Below are 16317 nucleotides of genomic sequence, written 5' to 3'. Positions count from 1 at the left end.
CATTAAGTATTTCTGTTCATTTAGAAACTTAACCTCTACAGCTTCGTTATCAATCACATCACTCCCCTGTTCTTCATTCTCCTCCATCACATTGTCTTGTTCATTAAGGCCACTCATTATGTATCATTAACATAAAACGGCTTTTGCTATGAATCGCCTTATTTTTATTCACTTGTCTCCTGCTGCTGCTGTAGTTACTCCCAACTATCCAAACCCCACTTGTTTATATCAGTTGGGTTGAGTCCAGCTGGCACACTGAGTGGCTGCTGCGACTTCTCTTCATGATGGCTGTCCCCATAACGTCGACCAACCATTTTCTTGTGTTATTCTAGTGTTACTTGTTCACACACAATCAAACTTTTGGAATACTGTAATTACTTTTCACTGTCAATTAGTCTTTTCACTGTTTTCAGTAATACTGGTGCTACATATACTGTAAATTCAGTCATTCTGTTCAAACTGCACTGTTCACTGTTCAGAATTAACAAGTCCTTGTTTATTGTGTCCAAATACAATAGTAATCACCCAAAATGGCACCATATGTGACATTCACCTACTTTATTTCTTTGTTGATAGTCCTTGGTGTTGATTTACTGCATTGTTATACTGGCTGAAAAATGGGGAGTGGAAGTTCAACACTAAATACTGTAAGTGATGTAGCCGACAGTTGCACAATTGTGTTTCACAGTTCTTTACTTTCACTGTTTACATCTGCCCAATATTACGCAGTTATATGGCCAGTTCACTATTGTTAAATGTTGATAAGCCTCATTAATATGTTGCATTCAACATCAGCATACTGCTACAAAAGTTTGCTGCTGAACATCTATGAGCAGTAAAAACCTAATCACACAGTTCACAGTTCTTGCAGAATAATATGTGTAACACTATTTTTCAAATAAATTAAACATACATTGTCATTAGTTGTTCTAATACATGGCCTATTTGTGTTACACTTATTCCACTGTTAAGCTGATGCATTGCTGTTACTCTAAAAAATAGATATTTCTTATTCCACTATCAAGTTGATGCATTGTTGTTACTCTAACCAATACATATTTCCCGTCTGAAAATCGGCTGTGGACTGACTGTCTTGAGACCAAAACTCAGTGCTTTATATACCCTCTCAATAACAGGCACTGAAACTATACACTGTTTTATGTTTAAGTTACAGAAATTACAATCAAAACATAACTCATTCAATTAACTGAATACATCAAAAAATTCCTCCTTTTTAATAGTTCCTTCTACCGCTAAGGTTAGGCTTAATTATTTGTTTAAATAATGAAATTAACAGATATAGTTATACAAACAATACTTTTGACAAACCTGGTAATGATTTTGGAATTAATTAAGTGCTGGCTTTGCTAATATATTTCCAAATAGAGCCAGATAGATAGTTTAAGAATCCTAGTAGTTCTTCTTCCAAATGTTTATAATTAGTACAGAATTTATATTTATTTATAGGTCAATAATAGAATCTAAGTCATGAAACACATTGATTTCATCCTAAAACAAAAGATATTAACTATGAATGGTCAAAATAGATTAGGAATTAATCACATACACAAAACTAAGCACAAAGTAGACCTAGTGCTATATTCCTTGAGACTGAGGGCCAACCCTTCTCTTTTCTGGAAATGTAGATTATACTCATGCATGTTAATGGTAATTAGGCAAAAATAAATATAAAATGGATTTGAGGAGGCAGATGGCACAACAGGAGGAAGTAAAGAGATCACAGCTTGCTTCATCACAGTCACCTTCAAAGGCCAAAATGAAAGCTCCAGTATTCACACTGTTTTCTTTAGTCCCTGATTGGTATGATGGATCATTGATCCAAATTAGCACACAACTTGTCATCAGTCTGTAAAAAAGATCTCAGTGGAAAATGATAACCAGTACTATATGTATTCATATGGCAGTTATAGAGACAAGAATATCATTCAGCTTGTCACCGGTAGCAGCATCAATGACTGTTTGGGGGAGGTCATTTTAAGCATAACAGAGCCAATTTTCATCTTTTAAATAATTGTCACATCCCCAAACCTGTCCTCAAGATGACCAATGAAGAACAAAGGCTTTGTAGTCAAAAATAAATCCCTGTCTGTTATAGAAAAAACAAAATAGTTGCAGGAGTATTTCTCGTCTTCTCTCTAAGCCCTATTCTATAGCATAGCCATGGAAGGGAACATTTTATGGTTATGCCTTACCTCACTGTAATATGTCTTAGCTTCAGAGAGCTGGGGCCTTGCAGCTACCAGCAGAAGAAGGTATAATCCACATCATGTGCAAATCTTCTGCCATGGTATCAACCACTCTAAAAGGGTGCTTCATCATAGATGCCATCCAACTACAGCTACCTGGCCAGCAAATCATTGCCTGGAGTCCCTTTGCCCCGGACATTATGGGGATGTACTCCTTGGCTTGCATGGGGTGTTTCCAGCTCAGGCACCAAAAGTGCAATACCTGCATGATCATGGGGCAACCACCATGCAGGTACTTGATGACTTTGCCCACAATAGAATGGCTGTTGTGCTGGATATCATGCGTAGTACAACTTCAAGGAAGAAGGGTGCAAAGAGAGAAAGGCACAAAGGCAGAATATATACTGCACTGGGTGTCCTTCCCAGTATGATCTACATTTCTGTGAAATTTAGAAGAGAAGTAGCAAATTTAACTCAACAAGGGGATCATATGATTAATAATGAGAAGATGTAGAAGACAGGAAGGTAAGAAAATAAGTGTCCAAAACACAAAAACCATATCCAAGCAAAATCACCACCAAGAAGACCTTACACTGGAAAGGTAGACATGAAGAAAGAATAAGACAGACAAGCAGCATGGAAAGAGAAATATCAGTGCAAAGGCTGCAGCCTCATGGTGGCCATCCATATACTCACAAAATAGATGTGAGCCCCCTGTGGTAATCTGTCATATTTGCTTATGTCAGTAGATTTACTCATTTGCAGCTCACATTTTCCCTAGAATGATTACCCATTCATCTGTGCTTTACTTACAGGGTGTTTCAAAAATGACCGGTATATTTGAAACGGCAATAAAACCTAAACGAGCAGCGATAGAAATACACCGTTTGTTGCAATATGCTTGGGACAACAGTACATTTTCAGGCGGACAAACTTTCGAAATTACAGTAGTTACAATTTTCAACAACAGATGGCGCTGCAAGTGATGTGAAAGATATAGAAGACAACGCAGTCTGTGGGTGCGCCATTCTGTACGTCGTCTTTCTGCTGTAAGCGTGTGCTGTTCACAACGTGCACGTGTGCTGTAGACAACATGGTTTATTCCTTAGAACAGAGGATTTTTCTGGTGTTGGAATTCCACTGCCTAGAACACAGTGTTGTTGCAACAAAACGAAGTTTTCAACGGAGGTTTAATGTAACCAAAGGACCGAAAAGCGATACAATAAAGGATCTGTTTGAAAAATTTCAACGGACAGGGAACGTGACGGATGAACATGCTGGAAAGGTAGGGTGACCGCGTACGGCAACCACAGAGGGCAACGCGCAGCTAGTGCAGCAGGTGATCCAACAGCGGCCTCGGGTTTCCGTTCGCCGTGTTGCAGCTGCGGTCCAAATGACGCCAACGTCCACGTATCGTCTCATGCGTCAGAGTTTACACCTCTATCCATACAAAATTCAAATGTGGCAACCCCTCAGCGCCGCTACCATTGCTGCACGAGAGACATTTGCTAACGATATAGTGCACAGGATTGATGACGGCGATATGCATGTGGGCAGCATTTGGTTTACTGACGAAGCTTATTTTTACCTGGACGGCTTCGTCAATAAACAGAACTGGCGCATATGGGGAACCGAAAAGCCCCATGTTGCAGTCCCATTGTCCCTGCATCCTCAAAAAGTACTGGTCTGGGCCGCCATTTCTTCCAAAGGAATCATTGGCCCATTTTTCAGATCCGAAACGATTTCTGCATCACGCTATCTGGACATTCTTTGTGAATTTGTGGCAGTACAAACTGCCTTAGACGACACTGTGAACACCTCGTGGTTTATGCAAGATGGTGCCCGGCCACATTGCACGGCCGACGTCTTTAATTTCCGGAATGAATATTTCGATGATCGTGTGATTGCTTTGGGCTATCCGAAACATACAGGAGGCGGCGTGGATTGGCCTCCCTATTCGCCAGAGATGAACCCCTGTGACTTCTTTCTGTGGGGACACTTGAAAGACCAGGTGTACCGCCAGAATCCAGAAACAATTGAACAGCTGAAGCAGTACATCTCATCTGCATGTGAAGCCATTCCGCCAGACACGTTGTCAAAGGTTTCGGGTAATTTCATTCAGAGACTACGCCATATTATTGCTACGCATGGTGGATATGTGGAAAATATTGTACTATAGAGTTTCCCAGACCGCAGCGCCATCTGTTGTTGAAAATTGTAACTACTGTAATTTCGAAAGTTTGTCTGCCTGAAAATGTACTGTTGTCCCAAGCATATTGCAACAAATGGTGTATTTCTATCGCTGCTCGTTTAGTTTTTATTGCCGTTTCAAATATACCGGTCATTTTTGAAACACCCTGTACATACTTTCCTTACAATGTCACTTGCCTGCAATGGCAACAGGTGGCATGAGTAATGAACTATTATTCATGACAAAATACTCAGCTAAATTTCCATTCACAGCATTCTTTTATTATGTGCATACTATCTTTATTTCCTTGCCTATAAAATTTCATCCAATAACTTGCCATTTCTGAATGAATTCTGAGATTTTCTTACAGTCTGAAGATATTTAGTTTCCATATTACATTTTAATATAATTACCATCTAACTAGTCTTCTGCTACTTGCTGCCTCTGATCATATCTCATTGCCTTCATTCCTGTGTGATTACTTGAAACTATGTTGAAGTTTTAATACCACTGGCCTTTAGAAAACATAACAATCATGTACAGCACCCATATGACAGTATTCAGCTGTTCTTTGGACTAATGAGTGCGATGCATTATTAATCTCATGAAATCAATGGTGCCCACAATGGCATTCACTCAAAACTTACATTTTGTTACCTTGCAAAAATCTCATAGTGAAGTTTAATTGCATATTTATGATTATGCTGCAGCTGTTTGTATGTCTTAAAATGATTAAGTTGTTGTTATATGTAAAATAAGGAAATGGTATACTGAAGAAGATGAAGTTCACTATTTGACGGACTTTGAGATAGATTTATTATTCCCTTCATACAGACAAAGAAAAAACATATTAAGTCAATAAATTTCTATAGTTTCACAAACTTAAACAGTACATTAAACAACAAAATATGGTTATACAAAAGAAAAGTTATTTTCGCAGTGTCTGCACAATGCTATACCTGCAATCAACATACACAAGATTCTCCTACAAATCAAACTGTTTGTAATCTGTCATAGCAGCAAGTAATATCTTCTCTGGTGTTGCAGGAGGTGCTGAAAAAAATGGATGTAATTTTAGAACTATAGTTGGACATTACTGTATCTTTTAAATTTTCCACTTGATTTATGCTACAAATGTCACTCAATTGTTTTGGTATATAAGCTTACAGTATTTCCACAACACAGTCTCAGTTCTGTCTTTAATTTCTTGTAGAATAGGACTTTCACATCTGAGGTAAATTTGAAGAACACAACATGGTGATTAGAGGTCTGCATCTATGTTAACACTGACTCGAACAGCTTGGTGCATGTAGCTCCGTTTAAGTCTGTCAGATATCAATACAGCCAGTCTGGACTGAGGGGGCAGCCACACTTTATTCCCATGATGCTCATTTGAGCATTATACACTCAAGTTGCTTGACCATCTGCTATAGTTACCCAAGCACTGCTCAGTTAGCCACTGTAGGATCATGGTGAACAAACGCGAGATGAAGGAGAGTGTGAAAGTGAAACTTGATTCGAAATAATATATCCTGAGTATGAAAAATGCTGGTTGTAAGAATGTTTAAGCAAGATTTTCATCAATGACTGATAAAGGTGTTGGCTACATGCATTGCAGCGAGTGCTCTATTCTCCTGTCTTACAGATCTGCCTCCACACGTCTGAAGGCATGTCTGCAGATTGTGACTAAGTGTAATTCCCAAAGCATTAGTAGTTTCTGTGAAAGCTACACAAATTAAAAAGGTACTTATAAATGTGTGCCAGAGACACAACATTAGGCATAGGGTTTTGCATTTTATATCAGGAATTTGTAAATGCTGGTTCAGAATTGAGAGATGTAAAGGTTTCCAACATTTTGCCCATCCTGTGATAGTAGTATGAAACACTGAAGGAGAATTCAATGAAACATAAGTGAGTATGATGCCCAGCATTATCCATGCTATAGGCATGTATGCATGTGGATGTACAGCAGATACAGGAATCGACAGATATCAGAAACTGTGTTGCCTATCTAGTAATGTGCACTTTGCGTATCAAGATTAGGCACTGTGAAATATGGCATTGATGACAAATCGTTTTTCTGAGAAGAAAAAAAAGTATGGGAATTTGTTAAGAGCTACATCAAGGAAACATTATTCAAATTGTTAGGAGTAAATCCCCAGCATTTTAATAAGATTTCATTTGCAACTGATGAAGGCACTAAAACATGCAAAGCACTGCAATCCTTTCTGCATTATGCAGGCATTACACATGTTTTGAACAAAGTCCAGAAAAACATGTTAGACGATGTTTCTTTGATAGATGGGCTTGGGGTGGTTATTCTATGAGTTAATGTTGCTAAAGATAGTGGCTATTTCTTGAAGAAAACTGGTGATGTGAATCTGATACAGACAAGCTTCAAGCAAGATAGTGAAGTAAGTGTAACAGCTTATTTAAAATGTTACATTATATATTAAGGCAGTATGACAAAATCATGTAACTACTTCTGGAGAGAGGTGTGTCTGAAAAACTTACTGGTTATGACAACAACATTGCAAAAGAACTCGTGGGATTTTTAGGGCCATTCAAAGATGCAACAGGAATGCCAGAAGGCAAGAAGTTACCAACAGTTCAGTTTGTTTCATTATAGGTACACAAACTGAAAAATCTTTGTAATATGGAACTTTAAGATGAAAATTGCTTCCTCCCTATTCACACCCATAACGACTATGAGCATCAAAGAAATTTGATCCTACATGGATGCATACTGCCAGTTATTCTTCCAGCTCATGATACTCAATTAGAAATTGGGTTGGGGGAAAGGTACAATTTTTACCCTCTAAAATGTGCCATTTGGTGGCTTGCAGTATGTTGGTAACTGTACTAGACAGCTGATATCCTCCGCTTTCTTATCAAACTCTAGTTATAGCTTTTGTTCTGGCACTGAATTGACAGTAACTACAGCACCTAGAGAGTTAGACTACTAATGGTTTTATTTTTGTAATAACAGAAGAAAAGTTTTCTGATGGCAGTAAACAGCATATATATAATTAGAAAAAAGCAAGAGACAATGCTGTCTTGTAATACATATTTATTATGACTGGTTTTGATTATTCACCATCCTCCAGCTAAGAGAGAATACAATAATAACATCAAATATTGTACATATCTTCACATATGAAGAACAACTTAAACATAATCAGAATGCATAAAACAGTGATCATAAGTGTCCAGTGATAAGGCAATGTGGCAAGTGATAAACTGGCTATCCAGTACATAGCTACCTGTGTACTCAACAGACAGTTTATCACTTGCCACACATTGATCCACATTCCCTTATTACTGGAAGCTTATGACAATTGTTTTACACATGTTAACTAAGTTCAAGTTGTTCTTTGTATGTGAAGACATGTACAACATGTGATGTGATTGTATTCTTTCTTATCTGGGGGATGGAGAATAATGAAAACTGGTAATAATAAATATTAAAAGACAGCATTGTGTTATAAATTTTCCAAGAAAACTAAATTTGACACTGCCACTAACATGGTTTTAGCCAGTGTGGCCATAACTACCTTGTGAACATCAGTTTTCTGCTAGATAATTATCAGAGATTTTTTAATGTACACTTGTGATTTCAGGTACTCTCAAAAGAAGTAATCACATACACTCAGTTTAGGTGTCTGTGTAACCTGCAAAATGTCATCCTTGTCGACCCTGGAAACAACTCATAAAGTACCAACATGAACATTCCAGCAGAATTTTTGCTGAAACCATACCCCCAATGAAAGACTCTATGATGAAATTTTGAGGTAAGGAGTCGGTTTCACCTCTGTATACTGACAAGAATTAACTGTTAGAGTTCCCTCATCATTTTCAAAGAGATGTATATCTTTTATCTCTGTCTGTCATATCACACAAAACAGTGATCTGAGACAGTAATAGGGCATGTATGCAACAGTTAGGATTTGCAACCCAGTCAGTAAAAAATAATTTCCTTTTTTTCCCTACTCAACATGAGCTTCATCACTCATGAGAAATGTGTTTTGGTCAGTTTCTTATGAAAAGCAAGGACACTTGCTTCTGTCATGATCAACAATATCTTGCATTACAAACAACTATTTTGTATTAGTCCTTTGTGTAAAGTTCTATAAATAATGGTGCAAATTGACTGAGAGACAGCCACATATTTTTGAAAGGAGAACTGAAGGCTCCGTATCTGTGTTCATCTCACTGAGTCCATTTTATGTGATCTTACTCTTTCCATAGTATCAGTGGTTTCTCCATTTCAACAGAAGCACTTCCTCAGAAGTTTATAGTTCATAGGAGTGTTGTATTTTGACAAGAGAATGACCATGCTGCAGAGTACTGAAGTGGAGATGGAACAACCACTGTGTATTCACAAGTGAGCTGTTATTAGAAGAATGTTTTATTGTGAACATATCAGTTGCATTATTGAACAATTCATTCCTTCTGCAAGCACACAGTGCATGCACTTAGTTCCATAATTGCAGAGCTGCCACTGTCCTGGTATTTACAATGTGCAAGGTTCTCTGAGCCCTCTTTGTGTAATGACTGGAGGACTACAAAATGTTGCTGTAAATTATTACAGGTGTGTTCAAATAATGGAAAGTCCCAAATGGAATAAGAGCAATACAGGAAGGATAGATTGCTACTCACCACACAGAGGTGGCATTGAGTCACAGTCAAGCCTAATGAAAAGGAATGTTAGGAATATTTCAGATTTCAGACAAAGTCCTCCTTCAGATGTAGCTCATCCACAGAACCACCATCTTTTTGGGCAGACAGAATTACTTCATATGAAGCAAAGTAAGTCACGGTAATCATGCACAGAAGAGGTTAACCTACCACTGTTAAGTTAAAATGTCAAATTAGTATTTATGTGTTTTCTGCTTCTAAAGAAGGAGTTCATCCAAAAGCTGAAATATTTCTCACTTTTTCCCACTGTATCTGTCTGTAACTCAACAACTCCACTATGTGATGAGTAGCCACCTATCCTTTCCATGTTATTATAGGGTTTGTAAAAGTTATAATTTTTTGTTTCTTCATTATTCTCAAGTGATTAGTTCATGCTTTCTTCAAAGATTAAAAGTTATTTTTTAATGAAGTAAACATTAAAATGCCATTTATACAAGTCTGAGTGAAGCAGCCAACCTTGATACTGGCAAACTATGTCATTCCAATTGTTACTTTAGAACAGCCGAAATATCATAGTGCAGCGATACTTACCAATATCTACCCAGTTGTCTGTGGAACCAGCATCTTTCCTGGCAGAGAGAACAGCTTCACGCAAAGCAAAGAAGGTCACAATACTCATACACAGAGGAGGCTCACCAACGGCTGTGAAGTCAAAATGACAAAATTTATTTACCATTATTTAGTGAAGAGTATGTAAAGGTTTTCTACAGACAATAGGCCAAGGCACTTGTAAAAGTTAAATTACCTTTTGACCGAAGAACACCAAGTGGATTGGGTGCTTTCTTCTTCAGTTCTATGTTGAATTCAATTGGAATGTCTTTAGCTCCAGGTGGTTTGTAGTTCTGAAAGGAAAAATGAAGTTATAATTTTGTCATGCTATGATTTTCAGAAACAAAAACTTTAAAATTAAAATGCTGAACAAAATGAAGAGAAGGAAATCAGAAGGATAAATCAAACACAAAATAAAACTGCCATTTTTTTCTGAGAAAATGTAGAAAGTAATGCATATTTTACAAAAGACATGGAAACTGTTTAACAATGTAGCTTGTAGCCATGGCTTGTGTGTGATGACAATGTGTGTTGATCAATCATGTGTTGTCTAACACCACAGGCAGTCCACTATTACAACTTTGCTGCTCATAAACATTAAAAAAGAATAAATTATAAACTAAATTTGGCAGAAGCAAGTGGCTCTGAAGTAAATTTTCAGCTTCAGCTGGCACTTCGGGGATCAGCCTATATTGCCAATGGTTGGCGTATGATGCAATTCTTATAAACAAAAATTATTCATATGTGCTGTACAAATCATAATGAAGGTGATGTATAAAAAGAGAGCTAATTCAAGACAATCTGAAATATCTATTACTTATGTCTCAGTTACATGTTTTACTAATGCAAGGCATAACAAGTTACTGGGACTTGTCCATAAATTTCTTTGTACTCAACATGATTCAGTATCATCTCATTAATTATTTGCTACACCCATCTAATCTTTAGCTTTCTTCTCTGGCACTAAATTTTTAAAGATTTTATTCTCTTCTCATCTGAACTGCCTATTATCCATGTTTCAATTCTGCGCAATGTTACAATACAGACAAACAACTTTGGAAAGAAGTTCCTAACATTTAAATTTATATTCAGAGGTACAGTAACAAATTATTCTTTTTCAGAAATATTTTTCTTGATATTGTCAGTCTGCATTTTTTATCCTTTCTACTTTTGTCATCAGTAAAACTCATCTGCTACTTTTGGTGTGGCATTTTATAATCTAAATCTTTCAGTGTTGCCTGATTCTGTTCAACTACATTCCATTAATCTCATTGTACTATTGTTGTTGTTGTTCAGCTTATAACATTCTTTCAAGACACCATCCATTTCATTCAAATGCTCTTCCATATCCTTTGCTACCCCTGACACAAATTACAGTATCATTGATAAACCTCAAAGTTACTATTCTTCCTACCTGAAATTAAATTTCTTTTCAGAAACTATGCTTTGTTTCCTGTTCTGCTTGCTCAGTGCACAAATTTAATAACATCAGGAACAGACTACAGCCTTGTCTTACTCCCTTCTCAGCCACTACTTGCTTTTCATGTCTTCCAACTCCTGTGACTAAAGTCTGATATCTGTTCAAGTTTAAATGACCTTTACCTCCCTGTATTTCATAACTGCTATCTTCAGAATTTCAAAGAGTGTATTCCATTCAACATTCTGAAAATTTTCCTCTAAATCTAGAAATGCTATAAATGTAGGTTTCCCTTTCCTTAACCCATCTTCTAAGATGATTCATATTATCAGTATTGCCTCATATGTTCCTATATATCTCTGGAACCCAAACTCATCTTCACTGAGGTCCAGGTCAAATAGTTATTCCATTCTTCTGTGAATAATTTGTGTCATTATTTTGCAATAATGACTTGTTAAATTAATAATCAGTAATAATGACACTTGTCAGCATAGATGTTACATATGACATGGAATACGTCTGTCATGTCAGACTCTCACAAGGATCTCAATAATTTTGAGTGGTTTTTGTCTACTCCAAGGGCTTGTTTCCGCTTATATCTTTCAGTGCTCTGTAAAAACTTTCTTGTATTTTCATAGCTCCCCTCTAATCTTCATTTACTTCCTCTTTTCTTCCTAAAGTATTGCCTTCAGATTAGTATCTTTTTTACAGCCATTCTACTTGTACTATGTCTCTTGTTATAGTTCAGTGCTGGCCAAAATAATTTTTTAATGTGAAATTCTAGACTTGTTCAAATCTGAAGTCTGACAGCACAGCATGGGGAGGAAACACTGTCAATGGCCCAAGAGTGGTGAAATGGTACAAACAGTTTGGTAAAGGCCTGAAAATGGTAACAAGAGAAGTGCATGGAGGCATTTACTCACCTCTGTCAATGGGAAGTGTGATCAGTGATTAATTCTCAGTGACTCGCTCAGTAACAGTCTTAAATATTGCAACACAGACAAAAATTTGTTTTGTATCCTGTTTCCACTGAATTCAGATTCACCCTACATCCTACTCTGAAGTAGTTGATATAAAGTCCTTGAAGAATTTAAATTCTGTAAGCTGGGATGAAATTCCTACAAAACTAATAAAGGCAGTCAGTCGTCCATAATATTGCACATCCTCTGTCCCTTATAATCAGTCAATCTTTTGAGGAAGGATGTTTTCCCAATAGACTGAAATATGCTGAAATGCAACCCATTTATAAGAAAAAAGGCAAATGTGATGAAGTGGGTAATTATTGACCAATCACCTTGGAATCAATATTTTCCAAAATATTTGGAAGAGTAGCATTAACCAGATACTTAAATCCAATAATCTGTATAATATTATCCAGAACAATCAGCATTGTTTCCAAAGAGGATACTGCACTGTGCAAGCTATCAATGAACTTATTACAAAGTTAGTAGTGGTTTAGACAATAAAATGATTGCATCGGGCCTATTTTGTGATCTAACTAAAGCTTTTGACACATTAGCCCACAAACTACTACTTTGTAAGCAATAACAAAATGGTTTTAGTGAATATTCACTGAGATGGATGTCATCTTATCTATTAAACAGGAACAATAAAGTAGTAATAGAAAAAAAAAATGTCAGATATTCTTCTCAAGTTGAAACAATGCAGAACAAGGTGTGGCACAAAGATCTACCCTTGGGCCAATATTATTCTTGTATTACATACATGACATGCCAACTAACATAAATTCAGACATAATTCTTTACACAAATGACTCAACAGTCATTAGAGCCATGGCAGGTGCAGAAAAAGGACAGTCATGCAGACCCCTGTTCAATGCCCTTGATCTTATGCCTGTTCCTGGCCTCCATAACTATGAAATAATTAATTTTTCTAAACAAAACACTCAACTTTTTGAAAATAACCTGTTTAATCATGACTATGAAACAAGAAACAATCTCGTTACCAACTCATAGGATAAAACTGCTGGAAAAGATAAATTAACATATTACGTATGAGGCTGGGAAATAAAATCTGTGAAAAATTTAAAAATTATGAATCACAAGAATTTACTTAGCAAGTAAATATTATTACTATGTTGAAGAATTTATGACTCACTGTCACAAATAGCTATGCCTGATGTTTAAATTTATTCTATTTCTTACTACTTAGTTACTTTAAGTAAATATTTTTCTCAATTTTACTTTATTTTCAACATGAATATATTAAGTCATTTTGTGGTACTTAAAATTACAAAACAGTTGTAAATTATTTTGTATATTTACAATTAGAAAGTATCTTCAAATTGACAAATCACCTATGTCCCAATCATTTGATAGTATATGACTTGTTTTGTGACAATATAGTCTCTATTCTGTTCTGTTCTAATAATAATGCATGAGAATTTACTTTTCTATTAATATGTGTAATAATGGGTACCAAATCATCTTACATTTAGTCAGAAGTGGACACATCAGACAATTTGTAAACTATATATGACAGTAGTATCTGTTCCCGAAAGAACACATACCGTGGATGACCATGCAGCTTTGCTAGAAATGAAATGATAATTAAATAGACACCCTAGCTGCAGACAGGCGTTGATATACTTCACTGGGGACATGTTGAAAATGTAGTGGTGTGGTCATATAGGGAATGTGGATCTCACGGGGAGCGTGCAAGGGATAAGTCCCTGCAGACGCACTATCCTCTGTGCCCTCGGTGGCTCAGATGGATAGAGCGTCTGCCATGTAAGCAGGAGATCCCGGGTTCGAGTCCCGGTTGGGGCACACATTTTCAATATGTCCCCAGTGAAGTATATCAATGCCTGTTTGCAGCTAGGGTGTCTATTTAATTATCATTTCAATTTGTAAACTGACTTTTAGCCGATTTTTGAACCAAAGTTGAGTGTTTGCAATCAGTTAGCATATTCAGTGAAACATGGATAATTTTATCCCAGAGCTACATACATATGAAGCAGCATGGTGTGAAGTCATACACAACCCTCCCACAAAAAATCAAAATGCAACTATCTGTTGGGGTGTAGTCTTTTGGAAGATGGAACAAGAGGTCATACACAACATAAAATCACAAGGGAAATAGGTAACCTCAATTACCCATGTTCTGTTTGTCAGCACTTTTCCAGTTTCTTCATCATAAACAATGTACTCTGTCAGCCAATAACCAAGTCCCATAACAAATGCACCTTCAATTTGACCCACATCTATATCAGGATTCATGCTTATACCAACGTCTTCCAAGATATCTACACGGAGTACCTGGAACATCATGGACCAAACATATAAATAACTCTTACAATTCAACTAATAATTATAAGTTGCAACAAAGGAAAACACTAGTTACATAACCAAAAGTTGTAAATGATTTCTAACAAATCTGGAGGTTCAGTTTGGCTTAAGGAATTTAATCTGTTATAAGTAGTATGCAGAAGAAGCAACATAGAAAATAAATAATGATTCATTTTGCTATCAGTTCTGAATAAAGCCCAGCACTAAAATAAATTCAGAAAGTTATTGAAAAATCTTATTCCATTATCTGTAAAACAAATACTAGCAAAGAGATAGAGGGGCTGGCCAGTACTTACCTCAGCTCAGTACAACCGATAGATTCACAAAACGGAACAGAAAATTTACATTCCTAGCTTTCGGAACTTTGTTGCTTCGAAAGGGAGGAGAGAGGGGAAAAAGGGAAGAAGGGAAAGTGGATTCAGTTACTCACAACCCAGGTTATGAAGCAACAGGGAAAGGTAAACAGGGAGGGTAGCAAGGATGGAGGCATGGTTGTCAGAGGGAAGCCAAAGATATTCTACTGTTAAGTACTGTGCCAGCTTCAAACCAAAGAGGATGCATACAAAAGTAGAGAGGTATGTAGTATAAAGATATACACAACTATGTAGGATGAAAAGATGCGTGAATGGCTAAAGAGGAAAGGGAAAAAATTGAAGACTGAAGAGTAAATGGGAGTGAGGTTGGTTAACGTAGGTTCAGTCCAGGGGGATGGCAGGATGAAAGGATGTGTTGGAGTGCAAGTTCCCATCACTGCAGTTCCGAGGGACTGGTGTTGGGTGGGAGAAGCCAAATGGCATGTACGTTGTAGCAGGTTCCTAGATCCCTAGGATTATGCTGGATGGCATGCTCTGCTACTGGGTGTTGGACATCTCCTAGGCGGACAGTTCTTCTGTGCCCGTTCATGCACTCAGCCAGTTTAGTTGTCATCATACCGATGTAAAAGGCTGTGCAGTGCAGGCATGTCAGCTGATAAATGACATGTGTTGTTTCACATGTAGCCCTGCCTTGAATTGTGTATGTTTTAGCAGTAGCAGGACTGGAGTAGATGGTTGTGGGGGGGATGCATGGGGCAGGTTTTTGCAGCGGGGCCGTTTACAGGGGTAGGAACTGCTGGGTAGAGGAGGTGGTCTGGGAATATTGTAGGGTTTGACAAGGATGTTACGGAGGTTAGGGGTGCGACGAAAAGCAACTCTGGGTGGTGTGGGGAGAATATTGTCAAGGGATGATCCCATTTCATGTCTTTACTTGAGAAAGTCATATCCCTGGCGTAGTAATTTGTTGATGTATTCGAGGCCAGGATAATATTGGGTGACAAGGGGGATGCTTCTGTGTGGTGTGGGGGTAGGAACATTGTTTTTGGACGGGGAGGGATGTATTGCTCAGAAGATCTGTTTGTGGACAAGGTCTGCAAGATAGTTGCGGGAGAGGAAAGCACTGGTCAGGTTATTGGTGTAATTGTTGAGGGATTCGTCACTGGAGCAGATACGTTTGCCATGAATACCTAGGCTGTACGGAAGGGAGCGTTTGATGTGGAATGGATGGCAGCTATCAAAGTGAAGGTACTGTTGTTTGTTTGTGGGTTTGATGTGGACAGAAGTGTGGATGTGAGCTTCAACAAGATGAAGGTCAACATCCAGGAAGGTGGCTTGGGTTTTGGAGAAGGACCAGGTGAAATTCAGATTCGAAAAGGAGTTGAGGTTATGGAGGAAATTAAGGAGTGTTTCTTCATCATGAGTCCAGACCACAAAGATGTCATCTATAAACCTATACCAGGCCAGGGGAATCAGCTGTTGGGTTTTCAGGAAAGCCTGCTCCATGCGGCCCATGAAGAGGTTGGCATAGGACAGAGCCATCCTGGTTACCATGGACATTCCCCTGATTTGTTTGTAGGTCTGTCCTTCAAAAGCGCCGTAATTATGGGTGAGGATGAAGTTGGTAAGTGTGATA

General features: G+C 37.6%; 1 protein-coding gene and 1 non-coding gene across 2 annotated transcripts in view; one reads left to right on the top strand and one right to left on the bottom strand.

The window, feature by feature from the left end:
* Nucleotides 1–5190: 5190 nt before the first annotated feature.
* Nucleotides 5191–16317, bottom strand: part of LOC126204421 (uncharacterized) — a 270652-nt gene continuing 259525 nt past the window's right edge. Inside the window, exons 24-27 of the mRNA XM_049938808.1 lie at nt 14179–14340; nt 9842–9938; nt 9628–9738; nt 5191–5451 (exon numbers count right to left, since the gene is read on the bottom strand). Of these exons, the coding sequence (XP_049794765.1) occupies nt 5384–5451; nt 9628–9738; nt 9842–9938; nt 14179–14340 (438 nt within the window). The 3' untranslated portion in view covers nt 5191–5383. The remainder of the gene's footprint in view (nt 5452–9627; nt 9739–9841; nt 9939–14178; nt 14341–16317) is intronic.
* On the top strand, nt 13777–13851 carry Trnat-ugu (transfer RNA threonine (anticodon UGU)). The gene has a single exon. It is a non-coding gene; the product is annotated as a tRNA-Thr (tRNA).

The sequence above is a fragment of the Schistocerca nitens genome, chromosome 9 (genome assembly GCF_023898315.1).
Source record: "Schistocerca nitens isolate TAMUIC-IGC-003100 chromosome 9, iqSchNite1.1, whole genome shotgun sequence".
NCBI classification, from domain to species: Eukaryota; Metazoa; Arthropoda; class Insecta; order Orthoptera; family Acrididae; genus Schistocerca; species Schistocerca nitens.
The sequence above is the reverse complement of the archived record's forward strand: the minus strand, read 5'-3'. Positions and strand labels throughout refer to the sequence as shown.